At 38.6% G+C, this 17,498-nt stretch overlaps 1 protein-coding gene across 1 annotated transcript in view; it reads left to right on the top strand.

Moving 5' to 3' along the window:
- LOC126260014 (F-box/WD repeat-containing protein 4-like) overlaps positions 1-12,930 on the top strand; it is a 92,300-nt gene extending 79,370 nt beyond the window's left edge. Inside the window, exon 8 of the mRNA XM_049957175.1 lies at positions 12,500-12,930. Within this exon, the coding sequence (XP_049813132.1) occupies positions 12,500-12,658 (159 nt within the window). The 3' untranslated portion in view covers positions 12,659-12,930. The remainder of the gene's footprint in view (positions 1-12,499) is intronic.
- The last annotated feature ends 4,568 nt before the right edge of the window (positions 12,931-17,498 follow it).

Raw genomic sequence — 17,498 nt, 5'->3', positions numbered from 1 at the left:
AGTGCCAACCTTGTGTGAATGCTCTGAAAAGCTAATCATTTGCATATACAGTATCTTCTTCCTGTCGGTTAAATTTCGCGTCTGTAGCACGTCATCTTCATGGTGTAGCAATTTTAATGGCCGGTAATGTATTTTTATGTAATTTAAGTAACTGTTTTAGATTATATTTGTTTCCTTGTTTATTGCTATAAAGGCAGAATTCCAGATAATAAAAATCACCGTAGCAGCTACAGATATTTTCCAAACAAGGTAACGATTCAATACTAAACAAATATATGAAACATTTTTTTTCTTTCTCAGATAAATTATCAGTCCTGAGTTCTTCCATTTTAGAAATTAGCAATTAAGTTGGAAGTACTGGAGTTGGTTGAGTGTTTCAAAGAAGCATTAGGCAAATATTGATGACTGAAACAATACAATATGATGAATACAATAGAAGATGAATGGATAGCTTTGAGAGATGAAATAATGAAGGCACCAGAAAATGAAGCAGGCAAAAAGACAAGACTTTATTGAAATCCTATACACTTTAATTGATGAAATGAGAAAAAATATAAAAATCCTGCAAATGATGTAGGCAAAAGGAAATAAGATGTCCGAGAGAAAATGAAAATTTGCTAAGCAGGAATAGCTAGAGGACAGATGCATGAGAGTGACAGGAAGTGAAAAGTGGCTAAGCAGGGATAGTTAGATTACAAAAGCAAGGTCATAGAATCCCACGTGATCAGGGGAAAGATAGATGTTGCCATTAGGAAAGGTAGAAAAAAAAGGAAAGAAAGAAATTGAGACTCGTCAATGGCATTGTTATTCTATCAAATACATACTTGGAAGAATGGTTGAATGAAATGGATAGAGGTTGTAAATTTAATATTGACAAAAATAAACGGTGCTTATAATTAAACTTTTACTATTGGAGAGGGCCCCCATGAAAAATATGATCTTAGGACAATGAAATGTTATGCAAACTTTGTAAGGATCTTTGGGAGAGAAATAACAAATAAACCATTGAAAGAAAAATACTTTAATTTCCACATGAGAGGGTTCAAATCTGATGTTGTTGGTGGTTATGCAGTTTGTAATGGTCAGGCAGCGATTTGGCTTTCTCCAAATGTGTTACGGAGTAACAGTGATGTCACGAGTAATGCGTGGTGAAGCTCTATCATGCATCAAAACAGTAGAGTCCAAAGCATGTCTCTCCCACACAGGAGAAATCCACAAGTTGGCAAAACAGATCACAGTAATGTGTGCCATTCACACTGCATGTCCTTGATCATTGGGGTCAAAAAAGGGGAGGCAGTCGTCTTTTTCTATTTCCATAGTTTTGGACGTTTTTGTTGGCCGTAAAGGTGATGGCATATTAGGACATGCCGTATATCGGAAACCAACACACGCAAACCTATATCTTCATGCCAGAAGCTGCCATCACCCTTCATAGACCATAGGTGTCCTTAAGACCTTAGTGCATCAGGCGCACTGTATATCCGATAAAGACAGTTTGCAAGAAGAGCTCACATACCTCAAGAGCATATTAAATCGAATGGCTTTTCTTCGCAACAAATTTGTAGAGCATTCGATGCAAAACCTAAAATGAAGGTATGTGATAGGGAAGAAGATAGTAATTCTTTCAGATCTAGTGCGTTTTTGCCCTATGTGGGTGCTCTTTCCTCAAAGATGGGCCGTATTCTTGAGAAACACTGTGTTAAGGTGATCTTCCAGCCCTCCACGAAGACTGCAGCTGTACTCGGCTCTGTGAAGGACGATTTACAGTTCATAAAGCGGGTGTGTATCAGATTCCCTGCAGAAATTGTGAGAAGTCGGACATAGGTCAAACAACACGCACCGTTCATGAGAGGTGTTTGGAGCATCGAAGATCCACAGACTTATTACAGCCAGACAAGTCTGCTCTGGCCGAACTGTGTATTGATACAGGGCATTCCATGAATTACAGTGATGTGAAGATTTTAACGTCCACCTCTTCTTTTTGGGAATCTGTCTTCAAGGAAGCTATAGAGATTAGATTAGCTAATAATTTAATAAATAGAGATAATGGTTTTAATTTGGAAAAAGCATGGAATCTGGCTCTTGGGGTAATCAAGCTGTAGAGAAGTTGTCATGGTGTCACCACCGCCGATCATACATGGATAAATGAATCGAATGTCTGTACGCCTTCGCCACATTTGGTGCAGGTGTATGCGTATTTCTCTGCTACTGACCAGCATGTGTGGCCCGCCTGTGCAGTACCGCCGTGGTGGAGCATATAAGGCTGCGCTTGGCATCTTGTCGACAGTCTTGTGACTCACTCTGAGGATGGCCGGAGGATACGCGGCCAAAATCTCAGTGGAGGAAATTTTATGTGCGCGGATGCATGCCCGAAATTTAATGGACTACCTACTAGGATAGTTTAAAATATGGTCTGCAGTATTGCTATCAGTTGATTTGTAGGAGATGGGCTCACCTGCAGTTTGTTCGTGGATGATGTAATTGATTGCATTGACATTGATGTATCATGTTGTTCTCCATTTCTAACAGTCACTGTTTTATTGATAGCAGTGTGTTGTTGTATGTGGCATGCTGAGTAGTTCGTGGTTTGTCAGCTCTTGTATGGAATGCATAGTTATCTTTGGCACATATTAAACTGCTGTTTTGAACAGTTTTAGAAGAGTGTTGTGTTGGTGCAAAAAAAGTTTGCAAAGGAGACAATATATGATGTTTGGTGCGTGGAATCGCATTGCTGATCAACTTGCGCATTATCGTTGCCCACGAATAGGTCTGTAGAAATTTACTCAGAGTCGGGAACTGGAAGAAGTGATTCTACCTTATGGTATGTTTGCCCTTAAATTTTAAAAGTTGTCATATGTTGGTCTTCGAATAATTTGTGAGTTCCAATTGATGTCATCTGGAACACAGAATTGTATTTGCAAATGCATTGTAGGAAGTGCTTGGAATTGATCCAGTCATCTGAAAGCTATGATAACAGAAGTTCAGGTGGTGTTCATCAAATCAGAAGTTTAACTTTGCCATTTTTGCACCACATGCGAGTTGTTTCAGTGTAGAAGTTTCTTGTAGCACAATGCGCACGATTTATCCATGTGGCCGACGTCTAATCTTGGATAGAGACTGTAGTCATAATTGACACTGTATTGGACTGCAGCAAGAGTTAAATCAACATACACTGTACGACAAGATCGACTAGCACAGAAATTTTGAGGATCCAGTCTAACTGATTCCAATGCATGCGTTCAAGTAGCATGTAAATGATCAGATAAATTTCTTGCTGTACATTGGTCTTCAGATTCTGATAGGCATGATTAAGCAACCCATAAATGATCTGATTCATAGTTTGCTTGGTGATCCTGACTTCCTTCAAAAGATGCAATTGCTTTCTCTTTCATGCCTGGCTGGCAAATCTAGCAATTGATGTGCATTTGGAAGGCATGATTATTTTCAGAAAGAAAAAAACTATTCAAAGTTTCATTATAATTGAAGGAACTAATCATTTTGTTTACATATGAAAATTGTATATATCAATTCAGGCAAGCTAGGAAAAAATCTTACCTTTATAGTCTCTCTGCTCAGAGATACAGCCCTCTAAAGATGACACTGAGCATACCATTTTGAAGATGCGAATTTAGGAAAAAAAATTTAAATGCTGTATCTCTGGAACAGTTCCAGATATTTTGTTGGGGTTTTTTCTTTGAAAGGTAATTGTTTTATGATTACAAAAAATCCTCCATTTGGACTCATCTGTCAAAGTTCTTTTACTATAGCATCCTGAACTTTTTCATAATTTATGTTTTTTTCTGTTGGTTAGTACCATATAATTCTACATTCCCTGAAAAGGAGAGCCTCCACTTTTAGGTTGAACAGGTTTTATAAACAATTGAAATTTTTGTCATTCATAAAACCTGTTTTATTATCACACAACAGGCTCATAAAAATCAAAACCTAGCCTTATTTAACATAATTTTAGTTTTGAAAGATGAATAAGAGACTCATTTTTCAGGCATTTAATGGTTCCAAAATGTAAGTGAAAGATCCAAAGACTTAAAGGTTTCAATTTATACAACTTCTGTGCACTCTGTTTTGTACTGAAATTAGGAAGTCAATGAACTAAAAATGTGTTCCATTGCTTCAGTGGCTTCCTTTGATATAGAGTGATGCCTTCTTGTTGAACCAATAGGAACTGGAGCACTTACAATCTTCAAAACACTGTGAACAGGAAGTGAGTGCTGATGGCGTTGTTTCTGTCCTTCAGCTGGAAACCTATATCCAGCAGCTGGTCCATGTGGTAGCATAAAGTTCACTACAGTTTATTTAACTCATAACTGGTGTCTATAATCTCTGCAATCCACCAGTGAGACACACACACACACACACACACACACACACACACACACACACCACAAACATCCCCCTTCTCAATATGTGAATCAGAATATTATCCTGCTGTTTCTGAGGTGTTGGCCGAACAAACAAAATTTCTTCTTCCTTGCTATTTAAAATACGTGCAGTTCGCCCATTACTTAGTCCAAAAATGTGTGTCCTGAATTCCTTTCACAGGAGTAGTTTGTTTGGACCATTCTTCGTTTTTCTGCTCATGGAATTCTTCTATTTCCTCTTTGGACAAAAGAATGAGAGCTGTGGATGTGTAAGATTTCACGACTCTCGTAAAATCCTCAGCATTCTGAATCACAACTGTATTTGGTCTGGAAAGATTGTTTTGTAGCATGGTGCTTCAGCTTGTATCCTACACCATCATGAGGCTCCTTCCCATGACCAGTAGCACTGTATACCCGGCCAGTTTCCACAAGCGACTTACTCAATTCAAACAGCTGGTAATGATTTTTAAAATGACTAGGGGAACCATCAGAAATAATGATCTTCTTCTACCCGTTTTCAGTTGACGAATTTTGCGCATTGCTAGCAAAGCATGTGCTGAGTCATGTCCTGTGTTGTCATTTATAACTGCAACATTTGTGGTCTTGTTTTGAAAATAAGTCACTCCTGTAAAAATTTAAACCTGGTCATTACTCCAATGATACCCTTGTACTTCTTGTGGGAGAATTACAGACCAGTTCTCAGCAAAATCACAGTGAAGCACTAAACATAGTTCTTCAGCCTGTACACACTCTTTCACTTCTGCAATGTGTTGTAGTTGCAATTTCTTCAGATGCTGGTGTGTTACTGCTATCACTGACCATATACCAAGTTCATCAATGAAACTGTCAAAGGCAACAGTTTTATTAATTAGTTTTAATTTCCTCCCATATCACATATGTAATTTCTGCAGAGTTATCTGCTACATCTTCCAGGCTAAGCGTTTGCAAAAACAGTCCTCCCTTTCCAGGGCAGTCGCCACATTCTTGAAACAAACTAGTCTCTTGCTTTACACCTCATGCCACTAATGACTTCACGCTCCCAACCAAGGTGTCACATGTCACGTGCTCCAGTAAGTTCTTCGAAGTTATCACACAAAATTCAAAATTAGACATCTCTAGGTGGGTGTGGGACTACCCACTTAGGTTGTACTGCATAAAATTTTGATCTTCCAATATGTTAAGTTGTGTAGTTGCTCTTATAAATTGCAAAAGTTTCTTTAATACTGCGAGTCATGTACCTCTTCAATTTCACAACTTTTTGCCCTTCAGCTGATGTACTTTGATACTAATGGAATGTGGTTCAAAATTGTTTTCTTTGAAAATGTCTCTGGAATAATAGTTACAACTTGCAACTTTTCACTGTAGGATGCATAATATTCAACAGCTGAACTGATATTTGTGAAAAATTCCTAGCAAGAGGTGCAAGAGTGCTTTGGTTCATTTTCTTCTGAAGATGGAATTTCTACTTTGAAGAGTGTGGTCGGTTTTGCTGTTGTGTATTCATCCATAGCTTTAGTAATTCCTCTGTGCTTTCGTGATGCATATAGCTTATGACTCTACTTCACTGACCACGGTTTCTTAACAGGACTAACACCTACCTCTGTACTTGACTGATTCAGGGTATTTAATTCTTCCTCTATTGAAGCAAAATCAGCATAATCTACACCATGGGATGCTTCACCTTGTTCAGATACTGGCATTATTGTTATTCTGTCAAAACATTTAGAACACAAAATGTCGTCATTGGAAACATCTTCACTTTGAAACAGTGTTTTCAAATGAGAACACTTATTCCCAACCTGAACAAAGTCTGTTTTTTTGTCTTATATATCACTCTTTAATGGATATGCAAATATTCAGCACACTTCACTCTCCTATGGCCCCAGTCAGAAGACATTTCAAACAGTCCTTTTCACAAAAACACTGCAACTGTGTCAACTGGCAGTTTCCTCACGAAAACACACAACTCACTGAATGGTCTCAGATTTCTTAGAAGCCTCTTCAGTAAACAAATTAGCACTGAACAACTACAGTATGGAAACCTGCAGTGAACAACCACGACAAACAAACTGACAAGAAACTACAACAAAGTGAAAAGAAATATCTGCAACAAAGAAAGTGAAAAGAATAACTGCAACAAAGAAAGTGATAAGAAATAACTGCAACAGTCAATAGAAGTAAACATTGTAACAAAGAAATTAGTAAGAAACAACTTCAGTGAAGACTTAAATTACCCAAGAAAGTTAAAAAAATGGTTTTTTAAAATAAAACAATTCAATTTAAAAGTGGAAGCTCTCCTTTAAGTGGTACTAATCAACACAAAAAATCTAACTTTTCTGGATTGACAGTTTTGAAAAAAAAAAAATCTGTAAATTATAAAAAAATTCAAAAGGCGACAGTAAAAAAAGTTCAGAGGATACCACTGTTATCATAAAGCTGTTATCTTTCAAATAAAAAAACTGTAACAAAATATCTGGAACTGTTACACAGATACAGCGTTTAAAAAAAAATTCCGAAATTCGCATCTTCAAAATGCTGTATAGCTACAAACTTTTTCCAGACGGTGATGATCATTTTGCAGAAAACCGGGTGTATATCAGGTCATTAGTTTTTTGAGATCAAATGAAGATGTCTGGAGTGTAGCCTTTTACAGAGGTTAGGCATGGACTGTAAACAGTCCAGAAAAGAACAGAAGCTTTTGAAGTGTGACGTTACTGAAGAGTGCTGAAAATTTGAAGGGTAGATCAGACAATTAACAATGAAGTCCTGAATCAAATTTAGAAGAAAAGTTATTTATGGCAGAACCCAACTGAAAAGAAGGGCTAATCTGATCCTTAGGCATCAGGGAATCATCAATTTGATCATGTAGAGAACTGTGGGGGTAAAAGTTGTTTGAGCACAGTAAGCAGGTTCAGATGGCTGAAGGTTGCAGCAGTTACTCCAAGATCAAGAGGTTTGCACAGATCTGGAGAACTTCATGAACCCGTCTTTGGACTAAAGGCAACATCAACAATAATAACTTCTGTTCTTTTATAATATAATGCTGACAGAGATTTTAGTACAGTTAGCTTAGTCTGTCCTGACATTAAAGTCAGGCACATGAAGCTCATTTTACAGTAATTCACTACAATTTGCATAATGAATCCACTTGGAAATGGAGAAGTAAGTTCATAGTATTGTGTCCAATACATCATAAAGGATTTTTCCTCACCTCCACATAGAATTGTAATGGTGGTGTTTGTGTACATACACTGTGATCAAAAGTATCCGGACACCCCCAAAAACATAAGTTTTACATATTAGGTGCATTGTACTGCCACCTACTGCCAGGTACTCCGTACCAGCAATCTCAGTAGTCATTAGATATCGTGGGAGAGCAGAATGGGGCGCTCCGCAGAGCTCGTGGACTTCAAATGTGGGTAGGTGATTGGGTGTCACTTGTGTCATACGCCTGTATGCGAGATTTCCACACTCGTAAACCTCGCTAGGTCCACTGTTTCTGATGTGATAGTGAAGTGGAAACATGAAGGGACATGTCCAGCACAAAAGCGTACGCTGGCCTTGTCTGTTGTCTGATCAGAGACTGCCGACAGTTGAAGATAGTCGTAATGTGTAATAGGCAGACATCTATCCAGACCATCACACAGGAATTCCAAACTGGATCAGTATCCATTGCAAGTACTATGACAGATAAGTGGGAGGAGAGAAAACTTGGATTTCATGGTCAAGCGGCTGCTCATAAGCCACACATCACGCCGGTAAATGTCAGACACCTCGCTTGGTGTAAGGACCTTAAACAGTGGAAAAACATTGTGTGGAATGGTGGATCACAGTACATAGTGTGGTGATCCGATGGCAGGGTGTGGGTATGGTGAATGCCCACTGAAAGTCATCTGCCAGCATGTGTGGTGCCAACACTAATATTAAGAGGTGGTGGTGTTATGGTGTTGTCATGTTTTTCATAGAGGGGGCTTGCACCCCTTGTTGTTTTGTGTGACACTATCACAGCACAGGCCTACATTGATGTTTTAAGCACCTTCTTGCTTCCCACTGTTGAAGAGCAATTCAGGGATGGTAATTGTATCTTTCAATACGATGGATCACCTGTTCATAATGCACCGCCTGTGGTGGAGTGGTTACACATCATCATCATCCCTGTAATGGACTGGCCTGCAAAGAGTCCTGATCTGAATCCTACAGAACACCTTTGGGATGTTTGGAACGAAGACTTCATGCCAGGCCTCACCGACTGACATCGATACCTCTCCTCAGTGCAGCACTCTTGAAGAATGGGCTGCCATTCCCCCAGAAACCTCCCAGCACCTGACTGAACGTATGCCTGTGAGAGTGAAAGCTGTCATCAAAGCTAACACCATATTGAATTCCAGCATTACCAATGGAGGGCGCCATGAACTTGTAAGTCACTTTCAGCCAGGTGTCCGGATACTTTTGATCACTTAGTGTAGCTCGTACAAGTATATTCATACTGAGAAGTTCAAGCAGAGCCTAAAAGCAACAAAGATTGGGGCTGAGTGACAATTGTGTGTGTGCTATACGGACTACAGAGGAGATAATTTTTTTTTTTTTTTTTTCAAGACTGCATGTTTGTCATATAGACTTTTAAAAAACAATAGTAGTATATTTTAAGATTGAATAATTCTTGTTACTTTCTGATTTACAAGGACAAGAAATATGTTGTTCTTATTTTTTTTTTTTTGTCAGTCATTTTCGTTTTGTGTTATGAAGTTATAGAGCTGAAATGGAGTCGTTGAAAGTAAGTTGGGATCAGAAACGTATTACAAGGTGATACCCAAAGTACCCAAAAATCAAAAGATGGTTCAGGAACAGTGTAGCATTTTACTTGTCAGCTGTGGTCTTGCATGACTCGAGAACCACTGAACCAAATTGCAGTGGATACATACAGTATTACAACAAGCATTTAGTGACGATTCTTTCAGATATTTTAAATAGCAAACAATCACTGAATTGTCAGGAACTTCATGGATTGCGGATTTCACTTGTATATGCTTTGCATTTCAGGACCATTGTAAACACACCATTCACAATGGCAGGGGACTGTTACATATCAAATAACAGATTATGTCTTATAAATTCAAGATTAGAGGGATTTCAAAAAGTTCTTACATCAACTCCTGAGAGATGAATGGAAACAACATAATGCTCAAGGAGAGGCAGGAGTCCTTCATTTTGAGCTTTGAAAAATAACAGGCAAGGATCTTTGTTGAATCCTTGAAAAGCTGCAACACTGACATTGAAGAGTGTGCCCTTTGATTATCACCCCTCCTCATTTGACTGTAAACATAATGTTCTGTTCTGATGTGCTAAGGCAATTGATTGAGAATACAAGGACAACACTGTGCACAAACTGTTGGTTCCTGCATCATGTTAATGTATCAAAGTTTATGTGGAAAACAATGACGTGGTTATTTCCTACAGACTATATCCACACACTTATGCTCAAAGTGAATTCATTCCGCCTGCAAAAATTTAAAGATGAAATGTTTGAGACTATCTGAGACATTCAAGAAAAATTCAAGGCTGTAAATTAGAAGCTCATACACAAATTTCCACACTTTCAGTCGATTCTTCCATTTCACTCCACAATTCCACAAATGCTCTCGATGTTGAACACCCCAGTGAAAGACAAAGATGTTAAATGTATTTTTGGTATATCTCAGATTAAAAGTAGCAGCAGCCTCATGCTTTTCAAGCATTCTTGGTTTTCTCATCTCTCAGATATCTGTATCCCAATCCATGGAGAGAGACGGGTCACCAGACTCAAAAGAATGTGATCAGTAGCGTGGGTTTGGAATCTGTCTGCTTGGTAAACCACAACGTAGCAACAAAAAGTGGTGTGATGTGTGGTGGAAAGATGTTGATCCACTGTAGTCAGTGCAAAGTGGAACACAACAGTGTTACAAGAATTGGTTGTTAAAGAACTTAACAATTGAAAATATTGATTTGTTAAACTAGATTTCAACAAGTTGGCACCACAGTAAATACATTCATTAGATGCACGATTTCTGTAGAGCAAGAACACTGCAGCCAAAATTAATGATTTTAACTACACAAAGTACATAAAAAGTTGTAGACCCAGTACTCAAGTTTTCAAGGCATTACACATGTGAAAAAAAAAAAAATATACGTCATCTTCAATGTTGGAAATGTTTAGTGAGATACTTGGCTCTGTGTATCACTACCTAGTTTATTATAATCTGGTGAATAACTCACCAATTTCCAAATTTATCTTCACTGGTTTCTGACTTTAAGAAATAATTTGATTTCAAACTGACATTTCCGTAAAGTTCAGTTTCACTATAACAGGTTCCATTGCCTTGAAATATGAAAATCAGTGTCTTCAGTGCTGTCAGGTTGGCCATATACTTCTTTGCAGCTTCTTGATCCAACGATGTTTGTTGATTCAACAGTTCTGACTGTATTTGAGGAAAGTGTTTCACATTTGTTTTCTTTAAACATTGTATCTGAAGGTAGCCGTTTAGAACCCTGCCTGTACTTAGCCATTGAACTTCAGTGTGCAATGGCAAGTCTCCATGGTGACTGTCCAGTTCTACTGATAGGTAGCACTCTAAACTACTACTTTTAGTAATGTATATAAAATTCTGGTTGACAATAATGAATTATTTAGGAATAAAGGAGACGACACACCTAAAGGCAGAAGCGCTGCCTTGTCGACAGACATGCATAAAAGGTACAGAGCTTTTGGAATGGAATTCCTTTCTGTAGCTGTAGGAGAAACGGGTTTGTGAGGTTTATATTTGAATATGTCTGCTGGTGTCTGTATATGTATGTGTGTGTGTGTGTGTGTGTGTGTGTGTGTGTGTGTTGTTTTCGTCGTCGCCGACGAATGCTGATTTACAAATCACTTGTCAATGTGGACGGCACTCTTGGTGCTTAGACATCTTCTGCGAAGGGTAAAAAAAACGAAATAAGAGGAGCTGGTAAAACTACTCAATTTGTTCTTATTCATGGACCTACTTCATTTTGTGGTGCGAGGTTAAATTTTTCTTTAATGAAAGTTTCTTCTTCTTCCAGTTTGGGTAACGGATGGCTAACTGTAGCTTTCGATGCTTGTAATAATGCAGGAAGAGCCGGTTCGGAATCCTTTGAAAGTCGCGAAATCTTAGCTTACCGTACTATACCGGTTTCTGAGATTATAATTGCTAGTGAGGGTTCCTACCTATTTCCGCACGGGAGTTTGTCTTTGTCTTGTCGTAGACGTTGTAAGATAAATTCAGATTTCAGCGTTCACTTATGGGTGAAGGCTAGTGGTCCTTCTTCATTGGAAGATTGTCGCATTGTGGGTGATTGTACTTTATATAATCATTGAATGCAGTTCTCAAAAAAATAGGGAAACATTCCACGTGGGAAAAATATATCTAAAAACAAAGATGATGTGACTTACCAAACGAAAATGCTGGCAGGTTGATAGACACACAAACATACACACAAAATTCAAGCTTTCGCAACCAACGGTTGCTTCATCAGGAAAGAGGGAAGGAGAGGGAAAGACGAAAGGATGTGGGTTTTAAGGGAGAGGGTAAGGAGTCATTCCAATCTCGGGAGCGGAAAGACTTACCTTAGAGGGGAAAAAAGGACAGGTATACACTCACACACATATATATGTGCTGTGAAGTTGAAAATGCTGGATCTTGTTAGAAGCTTTGTGGTAATAAAGCAATGATAGACCTCTTGAGGGCAGCAATTCAGTTAAATAAGGAAAACTAGTAATCTAGTTAACTGATATTCTACACAATTATTTATTACCTTAGCTTCTTCAGTTTACATATTCATGTCATGCAACGTCTTAAACATTGAAATTTTCATTTTAGCAATATGTTTACCACCTGTAAATTTCATTTTTGATATAGCAATCAGCAGGTATCACAACTTTTGAAAGTTATGTATGGTATTGCATGTAACTAAACTGCAAATTATATAGTCATCAGCACTATGCTGTTTGTACTTCATAGGAAGTAGTTTGATATTGTATGGTTTTTAGGTAATATTGCTGTTGTGCATTTGTGTAAAAGGAAACAAAATTTTGGTTACAGCTATTCAAACTACTTGCATTTTTTCAGATTTATTACATGTCTCTTCGTCAGAGCAGCCCAGTCTACAGCTTGTCATTTGACCCATGTCAGCTCTTCGCTGCTGTGGATCGCTCTGTCCACTGTCTCGACTTCACTAGCAACAAGAACAAAATGATTAACTACATGAATGGAAACTTCTTCACTTGAAAGTTGCCACACACAACTATTCTAACAGAGATTTTGGTAGTTTATTCTATTCTATTCATTGTGAAAGGAAAATGATTAGTGAGATATGAAAAAAGATTCATATACTCCTCGTTCTATGTACATTTTCCTGGTCCTAAAGTGTGCAGATTGATTTTCTGCAATATGCTTGGACAGCATATTCCCTTAGATCTTGTATCAAGAGAGAGTCATAATGTGGAACTGAATATTAGAACTGTAAAAGCTACAGCTGGAATAAAGTCTGAGGTGCAACATATAAATGTTGTTTCAATTCTCATAATGTGTATTTCTCAGTATGTGTCCTGTGGCTTGGAGGTAAGTGTAACTTGAAGAAATATATCTCTTATCAGTTAATAGTCTAGCTTCCTGGTTTCATCAATGTTCCTTCATCTTACAGAAGCCATTTAAAAACGAAAATACACACTCAAAAAGTAATAAACATCTGATTACATAATAAACTGTAAAGAATCAACATCAGCATGAAAACACACTGTAACGTCACTGTACTAACACACTATAAACCCTAAGTCAGTCTGTGATAGTCCATAGAATCAAACATGTATTGTTTTCATGGCAGCAATGTAAGCCACTGAGCTGATCAGTCTGATGATGTGGCTCCCAGCTGGGCACACGTGGCCAAGGCTAGAACATTTTATTTTACTTTCGACTTGAGCATAGCTAACCTAGGTCAATGTACCTACTGTTTATGTGCAACTGGTTGGCTGTTTAATCCTATGTTGAAACTAATGTATGGTTGCTGAGTAGCAGCCATGTTGAAAAGGTGTATCACTCAAAAAAAAAAAAAAAAAACACATAATTACACTGCAAAAGAATAATGAGGTATAAGGAAAGTAGGTTCTGTTGAAAACGTAAGGTCTCAGAAATTGTTGAATAGAGTGTAAGACTTGTGCATTTCTTTTAGGACGTGCTTGATGACTGATACAATAGATCAGCTATCCAGTTAGCCTAAGTTTTAAAACCCTAATAATATTATAGCCAGGAGAGTTACTGCCTGATAGTGTTAAAACTATTTATTTATAATATCTAGAGTTCTTTTAAGTAATACATGCTGTTGTTTTGTACAGTGTCCATGTGAGTATATCAGATGCCCTTGGACATTATAGGAGTATTCTGGACTGTTGAGCACAGTTGCCAATTTCTTTCTAATGCACAATGCTTTGGCACCTGAGGTAGTAATTTCTCATCAGTAGCTGCAAGTAGTGATCTTAGTTCTGCTAATTCTTACAACTTTACTTAACAAAATGACTAACTTCATAGCTCTGCACTTGCCAGTAAAATTCTACTTGAAGGGTAATGGAAAAGATCATGAGCTGTTGCAATATTGTGCTTTAAAATGCTGGGTATCCTAAAGTTTATAGTCGCATTATTTACACCAAGAAATCTCGCATCTACATTTTATTATTGGTTCCAATCTTTGCTTTCACTGTAAGGAAGTAATGATTTTTATCTCTCATTCAGTATTAACTTCTTTGCAAGTTGGTCAGTGTTGCCAATAAATATAAAGGCAAATTGCAGATTTGCCACATCACATCCAGTAAACCTTTCTGTTACAATTGTATTTCCCATCTGTCATATATCTTACGTACATAAATTTTGTTTAGAATAAGTGTGCAGTATGCTGTTAGATTACTTTCATTTTAATGGAATAACATCATTAAGGTTCTGTTGGAATAATGGTTATTTTGAAAATCTATATTCATGGATATCTGAAGTTACTTCCTAGGGGGGCATAAAATTGGATAAAAGCTGAAAGCTAACTCACAACAGCTGCAGAACATTTAGAACAGCGTGTTTTCAGAATGAATTTTCACCCTGCAGCAAAATGTATAAAGGTTTGAAACTTCCTGGCAGATTAAAAATGCCTGCCAAACCAGGGCTCGAATGTGGGACCTTTGCCTTGCGGTATGCAGGAAAACTTCTGTGAAATTTGGAAGGTGTAGATGACGAACTGGCAGGAATGGAACTGTGAGATGGGTTGTGATTCATTGTTGGATCGCTCAGTTGGTAGAGCACTTGCCTGCAAAAGGCAAAGGTCACAGTCTGGCACATGGTTTTAATCTGCCAGGAAGTTTCCCAACAGTGTGTTTTCATTTTCTAATTTAGTGAAAATATCAGATCTTTGATGTGAAATTCTAATGTTGCCAGAAATTTACATCTAATGTGCACTCACTCATATTGACCTGTCTGCATGTAGAACCTATTTGGTCCATACCATACTGATTACCATATTGGTTTAATTATAGACTGGTAAAATGGACAGTTTGACAATAAATAAATTACAGTCTCACTGATTTTACACATGTATGCTCAGTTAAAATTAATCCGAAATGTGCTCAAAACATCTTAAGTGTGTCATTCCAAAACATTGTGTGTTTCTATCACCTATGCATTGTTTCTCTTGTTTTCAGGTTTCGGTCCAGAAAAATTTTCAGTAGTGTTGCCATTTATTGTATAGTGTGGGTTAATTGAGTTCTAAAGATTTGAGACAGAATATTTTTAAAAAATCAGTTGTTCACCTGAACAACACACATGACAACTCTTAAATGTCAAATCAGTCTAAGTTAATGTTAATGTGGCACAGTTGAGTATGAATTCTTTCTGAAACACATTACACGCGTGCGCGCGCGCGCGCACGCACGCACACACACACACACACACACACACACACACACACACACACACACACACACACACACTAGTTACTGTGTGCAGTTTTATCTGAAGATTGTATATAGCTGCGAATTTCTAAGGAAACAATGATCTGAATGTTAACTTCTGTTGCTGTAAAACTCTGTTAACCCTTTCCCCATCTGTCAGTTTTCATATTGTGAAAAACTGGTTCCACCTGTAAATCCTTTGCAGCGTGACATGACAGTTAACAATGTGAAGCAGGTGACTAATTACAGTATTCAGCACTACTGACTCATAGCAATAAACAGGTAAACTAAGTGCTAATATGCTCACTGCGTATTTGTTGTGAAGCAAAAGTGTCTACATAATGTAATTATCGATAGATAAACTCTGATGGTGAACGTTTTTTGGAGAAAGTACCCATTGGAATGATTGTATGGCATTATTGGCCAGGAGACTTGTTTGGGGTTGTTTGGCCACCTGGTGCAAGTCTATTTGAATCCACCTCGGCGACTTGTGTGTTGAGATGAAGACGAAATGATTAAAACAAGACTCAGTCCCCAAGTGAAGAAAATCATCTGACGCAGCTGGTAATCGAATCAGGGCCATGCCAAACACAGCAAAAACTGCTATCGGAACATAATCTGTAGATCAAGCTATTAATATTTTTATTTTGTCAAATTGTATATTGCTAAGAACGTTGAGTTGAAATATCCTTCCAATATTGTATAAGAAATTGAGGTAAAGCAGCAGAAACAGGCACTTTGCTAGAGAGAAGTCTAAACGAGAAAGATATTTCGAAACGGAATGAAATTTTGAGAGGAAGATAAGCCATTTGTGATATACGTTGTGTTGTGACATGATGTAATATCATGTTTATTTGAATCCTGGCACGAAAACAGTAGAACAAGTGTGAGTTCAATGTACAGAACTAAGTCAAGGTAAGTAGTAAGTGGTAATCCAGTCAATGCAGTAATCTTTAGAGAGTATGTGGAATATATGTGATGTGGTGAGAGCACAGTGAAGTAACATTGAATGAGCAGTCATGAATCTCCTCATGCCTTGCTGTGCATCCCTATTTCTGTCACCTGGATACCATCAGATGTCACCATGTGTGATGTTATGTGAAGGTGCAGTGGTGTGATCGGGCAAACCTTGTCTGCATTCCTATCACCTTCTTTGGTAGATGCTGCATCCTCCCCCTTTTGAGATGGCATACAGGGGTAGAATCGGCCCAACTTAATACTGGCTCCAACGTGGATGTTGGTTGGAGTTCCTCAATCATGATGTTTCTTGCAGGCAAGGTAGGGTGCTAAGAATGAACAGCTGAATCTGTGTCCCAGCATGGTGATGGTAGTGCTGGGAGCATTGGAGTGTTGGTGCCATGGTCCCCATACCTGGTGGACAAAGTTGGAGAAGCTGCAGCTACGGGTTGTGGGGGTGGTGTAGGGAGCCAGTCTGTGGCAGTCATGGAGGATCGGCAGCTGCCACTGTGGATAAGCTGTGGTGGTACAAGGTGAGGCATCCGCAGTCTGGGGTTGGACATAGTAAGAACCGGGAGGTTAGAACAGGTGCAGTCTGTTCTTCAGTTGGTTTTGGTGGCATATCACCACCCACCTGCATCCATGTGGCAAAGGTGATATCCCAGAGCAGAGGTGGCTGTGGCACACCAAGGCTGCTGGCCAAACCTTCACAGCACACTGTGGCTCCCGTATGGAGATATCCCAGCGACCAGTCTGGCTGTGAAAGTGCTTAAAAATATTATTAGCGTATTCTCTGTGGATGTTGACTGACTCACTTCAGACGGGGCAGTGTGCTGAGTCCTCCACTAGAAGCTACATTGCACTAAGAAAAGAAGCCTGATAAATGTGAATCCAGTCTCAAGGACCAAATGGTTAAGGCAGTGGAGAAAAATCCAGTGGGGCAGGAACTTGAAGTGCACAATCTGCATGTGAATGGGCTGCTTTTCTGTTGCCAGGCAAATATTGTCATGCGGGTAGTACCCAGGTGTCCCACATTCACAGAGGGGCATGTTTGTATTTAGGATGAGGAGGCCGACCATCCAATGGGACTCAGTTTTTGTGTCCTACAGTGATTGCCCATCTTTTGAAGTTAAGTGACACTTTAATGAAAAATAGACTTTGGCCATTGTTACTGGGTGGTGTACCAA

This window comes from Schistocerca nitens, chromosome 5, assembly GCF_023898315.1.
Source record: "Schistocerca nitens isolate TAMUIC-IGC-003100 chromosome 5, iqSchNite1.1, whole genome shotgun sequence".
Taxonomy (NCBI): Eukaryota; Metazoa; Arthropoda; class Insecta; order Orthoptera; family Acrididae; genus Schistocerca; species Schistocerca nitens.
This window is presented reverse-complemented; position numbering and strand designations above follow the sequence as displayed.